An 8,672-nucleotide genomic window follows, 5' to 3' on the forward strand; every position below is an offset into this window, starting at 1 on the left:
TCAGATTTTCTACACTCTTAATTTTTTTTAAAATTTGTTTTGTCTTACATTATTTTATAGCTTACTCACTTGACTCAGGCCCTTGTGTTTCTTAAATCTCTTAGTATAGCTTTTAGAAGAGAGATAGAGATTCTTTCCTTTTATTAACTGATTTTTAAAATAACTAGTGGATTCTGTAACATCCTCTTAAGTTACCAAGAATATTTTATTTTAATATAGTATGTATTTATAGATTATAACATTTTTATGTGTCTCAAGTCATTGTCACTACTATTCTCTTTGGTATTCACGTCGTGTTTTTGGCCAGCTTCCTCAAACTGACTCTGAGCACTTATTTTTGGCTGCACTGCACAGCATATGGGATTGTAGTTCCCCAGCCAGGGTTCAAACCTGTGCCCCTGTGGTAGAAAGGCAGAGCTCTACCCACTGGACAGCCAGGGAATTCTTTTATGACCAGTAGTCACTGATAATTTCTATTGTTTCTGGTATGGTAAGATGTCAAGGCTCATCTTAATGCTTCTTGTCCCAGACTTGAAATCAGCCAGTGTTCAGAGGAGTCCTAGTTCCTCTTAGTGGGAAATTATAGTTTGTATTTGTTTTAATTAATATATCACTTTAAGTATCAAGATATTATTTGTTTATAGTTTTAAAAATTATAAAGGTAATAGAACTATATGTTATAATATACTGTTTCATGTTTAAATTACAGAGTTTCTGTTCTTTAACAGGATTGGTGAGCGTGCTCTTCTACTGGGAGGACTCATCATTATATGGGTTGGCTTCTTTGTCTTGTTACCTTGGGGAAATCAGTTTCCCAAAATACAGTGGGAAGGTATAGCCATTCATAATTCTATAATGTTAGCCCCTGTTATTCATCTAAAATTAACAAGTAACACACTGTACTAATTTTGTTTTCATAGATTTACATAATAACTCAATCCCTAATACCACATTTGGAGAAATAATTATTACTCTTTGGAAGTCTCCAAGAGAAGATCACAGTGAAGAACCAACTGGTTGCCCAGTTGAACAAGCGTGGTGCCTGTATACCCCCATGATCCATCTGGCCCAGTTCCTCATATCAGCTGTGCTAATTGGAATAGGCTATCCATCCTGCAATGTTATGTCCTATACATTATATTCGAAAATTCTGGGACCAAACCCTCAGGTGAGTCCGTTATTCTGACGTTGCAGTTATGTGGGGTATATGTATACTTGTAAGCACTCACATTTTTTTTTCCATCCATTCTCCATTTTTACATAAGCTGATTTAGGGGATTTTTATCATACTCAGCATTTTAAATTTAAAACCCCACCACTTTCATAAAGTACTTACAAGATTGTAAGCTGAAATTTAACAGAAAGTACTTTAAGTTAGAACTAAGGATGTTTTGAACTCAGATTATGAGCTCTAAGTTATTTTCATAGAAAAAATTATCTGAAGCATACTTTTCAGAAACTCATTGTTAAACTAGGCAACAGTTAGCCAACCAAAATTGATAGCCAGATTTGGATCTAGACTTAATTTCATGTGGTCCTAGGGACAGTTATTAAGAGATGAAAACACAGTAGTTGGAAAAGTATGCAGCAGTTTTGTTATTTTAAATTTGTTCTTATAAGAATTTCCATATTCATTATTTAAAACTTAGAAAAAGTATAGAAGCAAAATGGAGAAAAGTATCAAAGAGACAAGTACTACAGTTTGGTGAAATATACTTCCACTTAGAGTCTTTATCCGTGTGTGTGTGCATGGGTGTGTGGGCCTAACACAAAAATAGGACTATATCTTTGATACTATTTTTTAAACTGTTTTTTTAAATTATGCTGCAAATATTCTCCCATAACATTTTATATTAAGGAATTATTTTTTAATGGAGACATATTCCATCTTATGTATGTATCATCATTTACTCAGTCATTTTCCTGTTATTGTACATTTAGGTTATTTCAGATTTTACTTCTGACTTTCCTTCATGCATGCTTAAGTCGCTTCAGTAAGTCTGACTGCGATTGTGTAGACTGTAGCCCGTCAGTCTCCTCTGTCCATAGGATTCTCCAGGCAAGAATATTGGAGTGGGTTGCCAAGTCCTCCTCCAGGGGATCTTTCTGGTCCAGGGACCAAACCTGCATCTCTTATGTCTCCTGCATTGGCAGGCAGGTTTTTTACCACAAGCACCACCTGGGAAGCAGTTATTTAAATGGCAACAAAATGAAAAACAGTATCTTCCTTTTTATAAAAATTAAACTGATGGTTTTGCATTTTCAAGGTAGAAATTAGTGTTTTTCTTTAAATAAAGCAAAGATTAAAAAAAGTTCATTATCACTGTTTTTAAACTAAAATCATAAACATTTTAGTAATTTCTGGATTTTTTAATCTATAAAGTTATATTTTCACATTTTCAAAATCAGGAATAAATGCATATTAGTTACAAAAACAATACATGATAGTTGCAGGAAAAGTCAAATAATTTGAAATGTATATAGCAGAAAAGGAAGGATCCCCTTAGCCCATCATACTATAGTTAACCACTTCATAGTGTACTTCATTTGTACCCTTCATGACTTTTGTTATGCCTTTTCAAGTATATCCACCCTCATGCCTTTTAAAAAAATATGAATTATATCTCAAGTATATAAAGTTTTTTCTACATTTTGGATTTTTTTCCCTTTAATATACCATGACTTTCTATGTCAATGCGAATAGATGTTATTCTCATTATAAGATCTTATTCTGTATATGGATGGCCTTTTAAGCAACTGTGTAGCATTCCATTTATTAAATGTGCCATAAATTATTTACTTAATCCACATTTGACAGGTTATTTACAATTGGGGGGATATTAAAAGTAATGCTGCATTTTGGACATTGTAGTTGGAGCAGTGACATTGTGGTGACATGGAAATTAATACAGTGGAGTCAGCCAAATAGGGCTTCGAATCTCTTGGATAAGTTACTTGAATTTTCTGAGCTTTAGCTTCCTTGCTTGCTAATTTGGGATAATACCAATCATAGAAATTTGTGAACATTGGAAATAATATATGTAAAGCACCTAATGTAGTGTCTGGAAAATAGCAAGTACAAAACAAATGTTAGCCTTAAAAGGTAAGTTTATAAATCATTTCAGTAGACAGTGTTTGTTCTTTTATACACTTTTATTTTTCCTAAATAGTATATCAAATAAGTTTATCATTCATTATTTGTGGTATTTATAGAGAGGCACTTTGTAATTAATTTAAAAACAACAGATAGAGAAAATGACTACACCTGATTATGAGTGTGCTTCTCCCTCCACAGGGTGTGTACATGGGCTGGTTAACAGCGTCTGGAAGTGCAGCACGGATTCTTGGACCTGTGTTCATCAGCCAAGTGTACACTGCCTGGGGTCCACGGTGGGCTTTCAGCCTAGTGTGTGGGATGGTGGTGCTCACCGTCACACTCCTGGGTGTGGTTTACAGAAGACTCATTGCTTTTTCTGTAAGGCATGGAAGGATTCAAGAGTAACCTAGCTAAGACTGTGTGGAAAGTACACTTGTGTGGAACTTTCTCTTTTTTAAGACTCTTCTTGACAACTGCTACGAGTCAGTTTCCTAAAGTCAGGTTGTAGGTAATAGTGTATGTTGCAAAACAAGAACGTATATTGAATAAAATAGGGAATTCTATGTGTAATTGTGACTAGCAAGGTAATATGAAAATTCTAGATTATAGTTTTCCTTATCTCAAAAAAAGAAACAGTTTCCATAAGACCTTTTTTGGGGGATGGCATGAAGTCATGAATGAATAGATGGTGCTCTATAAATGTGAAGTTATATCCTTAAGTCAAACTGCAGAAGTGTCATTAAAATAATGAGAAGATCTATGCAGTGAAATCATAGGGAGAGTTCTGTATGAATTACCTGTGATAGAATGAAATCACAGAAATTATTTACCTAAATAGGGGGATTTTTATTGAAAGACAGCTCCTTTTTATTTACTAAAAAATATATTTTCTGTTATTATCAAGTTTTCCTTATAAAATAAAATCATGACTTAAAATTTCCACTTACCATGCCTGTCATCCTGCCTTAGCTTCTATAAGTCATGATTTTTAATACTATACTTTGCATCTTACTTTAGTTTTGGTTCTTACTAAGTAACCCCTAAGTTAATAAATGTGTATGAATAATGCTCATATTTGAGCAATAAAGAAAGATCATCAATAGATCAAAATGGATTTCACTACCTGTAGTAGGGATGACTACTTTTTTCTTTCAAGGCCTAATAATTAATTCAACTTTAGAAACATAAGCCAGATAATGTGTTATTATATACATATACTGAACACCAAAATGTTAAAATTATTGGCATTTTCCAACTCCCTTAAGTTCTAGAGAAAAACTATTATTTTATTTACTTTTTCTCTTGTCTCAGTAGTGGTAGGGAAGACCCAGCAGTTTTCAATCTTGTCTGCATAGCTACTCAGAACCACAGGATTTAAAATTTGGATAGGCTATGGTAGCCCCAATATAGTTATTTAATGAATATCTAGGTAAAATGCCTTTAACAGTTTACCGAGTTTACTAGAAGTTGGCTAAATTACACTATGTACACATCACTACCTCACACGAATCTGAATGCTGCTAAACGGGACTAGTACAGAGCTATATAGATGGATGATCTGTATTACCCCAAAATGCAAAAATGTTTCTAAATACTTTCCCAAGTGTTTCCTACTGTTATAAAAATTTTCAAAACCGAGAGTAAACATTATAATCTGCACTTTATATTGTTTGCTGTCCTTTCTTTGGTGGTAGTGGTGGGGTGGCTTGAATAACAAATTTATTTCTCACAGTTCTGGTCTAGAAGTCTAAGATCAAAGTGCTAGCAGGGTTGGTTTCTTCTGAGGCTTTTCTCCTTGGTAAGTAGTGCGTGCATACTCTGTCATGTCTGACTCTTTGCGACCCCCATCATTGTAGCTTGCCAGGCTCCTCTGTCCATGGAATTTCCCAGGCAATACTGGAGTGGGTTGCCATTTCCTCCTCCAGGGGGATCTTCCTGACTGAGGGATTGGAACCACATGTCCTGTGTCTCCTGCATTGGCAAGTGGATTCTTTACCACTGAGCTACCTGGGAAGCCATCTTGGTATGTAGAGGGTTATCTTTTTCCTGTGTCTTTTTGTTTTTTCTGGCTTTATTGAGATATAATGGACATATAACGTTTAAGTTTAAGGTATACAACATGTTGATTTGATCCTTGAATAATGCAAAATGATTACAATAGCATTAGCTATCACCTCCATCATATCACATAATTAGTTTCTTTTTTTATGGTGAGAACCTTAAAATCAACTCTTAGCAATTTTTAAGTATACAGTAGTGTTACTAACTATAATCACCAGGAAGTTTGTACTCTTAGACCAACATCTCCCCATTCCCTTCACTCCCTTGCCCCTGGCAGTTATCATTCCACTCTGCCTCTAATAGTCTGGCTCTTTTAGATTCCACATACAAATGGTGTCATACAGTATTTGTCCGTCTCTATCATTATTCACTTAGCATAATGCCCTCAGGTTCCATCCATGTTGTCACAAATGGCAGAATCTCCTTTCTTATGGCTGAGTAATATTCACACACACACACACACACTTAACTGAAAACCTCCCTGGTGGCTCAGATGGTAAGGCATCTGCCTGTAATGTGGGAGACCTGGGTTCCATCCCTGTGTCGGGAAGATCCCCTGGAGAAGGAAATGGCAACCCACTCCAGTATTCTTGCCTGGAAAATTCCATGAATGGATGAGACTAGTAGGCTACAGTCCATGGGATCACAGAGTTGGGCACAACTGAGCAACTTTACTGGCTCACTGGTTCCTTATCCATTCGTCTGCTGATGGACACCTAGGTTGTCTATCATCTCATTGCTGTTGTAAATAATGCTGTAGTAACATGAGAAGGCACATGTCTCCTGATATCCTGCCTTCATCTTTGGATATATACCTGGTGGAATTGTTAGATCACATGGTAGTTCTTAATTTTTTGAGGAATTTCCACACTCTTGCAGAGGCTATACCAATTTACATTCCCATCAGCAGTACATGAATGTTCCCTTTCTGTACACACTTAGTTTTTCTATTTATCTTTTTGATGATAGCCATTTTTAACAAAGAGGATATATTTCACTGTGGATTTTAAAAATTATTTAGGCTGCCCTTGGTGTCCACTGCTGTGAACAGGCTTTCACTAGTTGTGAGCGGGAGTTCCCCTTCACTGTGGTGCGGTCTTCTCACTGCAGTGGTTTCTCTCGTGGAGCACAGGCTCTAGGTGCACAGGCTTCAGTAGTTGTGGCACGCCGGCTATAGAGCATTATGTAGATCTCATTTTGGATCTTGTTTTAAGTCAAATGTAAAATGGTATTGTTGAGGTAATTGGAGAAATTACCTCACTGGAGGGAGTGAGGTCAGTGGCTCAGTTTTGGAGCAAGTAGTGTCAGGGTTCCCAGAACCTAGTCCCCTAGCTTCATCAGGGTGGGTGTGGGGTCTGTGCTGAGCATGGGTGGCAGGGTCTCTTCTGGGACAGCTCATGCATTGTGATAACAGCCATTGTTCCTAGCTGCAGAGCCTGAATCTCTGTCCCTCCTAGAGGGTCTGAGCTAATATCCTCTAATAAATACTTTCTCCTTAGGTTAGATTGTGTTTTAGTTTGTAACTAAAACCCCTGGCTGATACAGGAGGCCAGAGTAGATGTTTGAAGATGTGAAGGAAGCTATTGTCATAGTAAAGATGTGTGATGCTGGTGACTTCAGTTACGGAACTGACAGTGGAACTGGGAATTAAAAGCATGTTGAATGCAGTTTAGAGGTAGAGTTAGCAGGATTAATTTGTGACTAGATTAAAGGTAAAATAAGGTGTTAAGAATGAGTGCCAGGATTTGAAATGAAAAACTAGTGATGCAGATGCCATTTACTGGAATTACTGAGGAGAAACAGGGAAAGTGTGCAGTTGACCAAATGTTCTGATAGATAACAACAGCATGCCAGATAGATATGCCCATAAACAGATAAAAACAGAATGTATTATAAAATGAGCTGAAAGAAACTCTGAACGAAAGGCAAAAAAAAATGACAAAACTGTATTTTGAAAAACTGAGAAATGGGAATATTTCCCAATGAACTAGAAAAATAAGATAATAAGGTATGAAAATATTGCTGGCAGAGCTCAGGAAATAAGAAACTTAAAAAAATAATTTCAGACATGAACAAATTAGAAGGAACACAAGAGTAATAAGATGCCACAGATAATTTTATAATGGAAATTAAAGATGGAGGAAAATTAAAATACTAGAGATAATATGCATACGAAAAGGAAATTCAACCTGAAAGAAGGGAGTAAAGGAAAAGAAAAGCAAACAAGTAGAAAACACAGAATAAGCTGGAAAATAAAATTTTTTAAAAAGTTGGAAAATAAATACAACAGAACTGTAATGACAGTGAAATCAGAAATGATAATAAATGTAAACAAAGTAGACTACAGAGCATATTACATTGGATTGAAAAAATTTAGCTATATAGTATATATAAGAGAAATGCCTGAAACATAAAGACACGTTAAGACTGAAAGAGATAATTTAAAAAAATACTTAAATTCAGTCAAAGCAAAATATATTTGAGTCTTTAGCTTCAAAATTAAGCTAAGAACTCCTTTATTTCTATTTTTAAGAGGAAATTCTTACATTTAATCATATTTTTCTCCCTAAGAGAATGGTTTATATAATTTTCTTCCCCAAAGTTGGATTGCCAGTGTATTAAAATATGTTAATTCTAATATTGTCAGATTGCTTTTTCATTTATACTCTAATCAACACCACCTGAGAACGCCCTCCTCATGGTAGCACTAGGACTTTTTTTTTTAACCAATCTCTTTGATAAAAGGAAATTATTTTTTAGTCTTATATTTCTCCAACTTCAGATGTGGTATGTTCTGACTCATTTATGGATTTTCTCCTTTGTGAATTATCTGTTCATATCTTTTGTCCTTTTTTTTTAAATTGGGTTGTCTTTCTTATTAACTGTGCAATTTATGCCACAAACTATTATCTTCTCATTGCTTTAGACTGCAACCTCCAAATCAGTGTTGAATAACTGTGACAACAGGTATTCAATGGAATGGCTCCAATATTCTCTGATTATAAAAATCAGCAGGGAAAAAAACACTGTGTAACAGTTTATTATATTTAAGTAGTTTCATTTTATTCCTACTTTACCTTGAGTATTTCATTAAGAATGGCTGTCTCACCATCGAATATTCTTTTTCCTTATGTCGCTCAGTCATATCTCTTTGTGACTCCATGGACAGCAGCCTGCCAGACTCCTCTGTCCATGGGGATTCTCCAGGGAAGAATACTACAGTGGGTTGCCATGCCCTTCTCCAGGGGATCTTCCCAACCTAGGGATCGAACCCAGGTCTCGCAGATTGCAGGTGGATTCTCTACTGTCCGAGCCACCATTCCTCATGTTAACTGCACTGTTGAATTCTTCATTGTTAAAATGTTTATCATTAATATATAGATATTTTCAGATAAAGGTAGAGAAACAATGTACTTACCATTTAAAAAGTTAATTTTTAAAATTCATTTGCCTCCTCTTAAATAGGCAATAAGTTTACTAAGTTATTTTAAATTAAGTAAATAAATCAATAAAG

At 35.4% G+C, this 8,672-nt stretch overlaps 1 protein-coding gene across 11 annotated transcripts in view; it reads left to right on the plus strand.

The window, feature by feature from the left end:
• Window positions 1–4,761, plus strand: part of MFSD8 (major facilitator superfamily domain containing 8) — a 37,618-nt gene extending 32,857 nt beyond the window's left edge. For 8 of the 11 annotated variants that reach the window (XR_015144297.1, XM_086346793.1, XM_086346797.1 and 5 more), the window contains 3 exons: window positions 729–832; window positions 921–1,168; window positions 3,296–4,761. Coding sequence is in view for 7 of the 11 variants with exons in the window: in XM_086346793.1 (XP_086202919.1) it covers window positions 729–832; window positions 921–1,168; window positions 3,296–3,502 (559 nt within the window). In the remaining 4 variants the exon portion in view is untranslated. The remainder of the gene's footprint in view (window positions 1–728; window positions 833–920; window positions 1,169–3,295) is intronic. The other 3 variants (XR_015144298.1, XR_015144296.1, XR_015144299.1) reach the window with 1 other exon arrangement.
• The last annotated feature ends 3,911 nt before the right edge of the window (window positions 4,762–8,672 follow it).

Source organism: Bos grunniens, chromosome 17 (assembly GCF_055505025.1).
Source record: "Bos grunniens cultivar Pamir isolate PY7600 chromosome 17, Bosgru_T2T1.0, whole genome shotgun sequence".
Taxonomy (NCBI): Eukaryota; Metazoa; Chordata; class Mammalia; order Artiodactyla; family Bovidae; genus Bos; species Bos grunniens.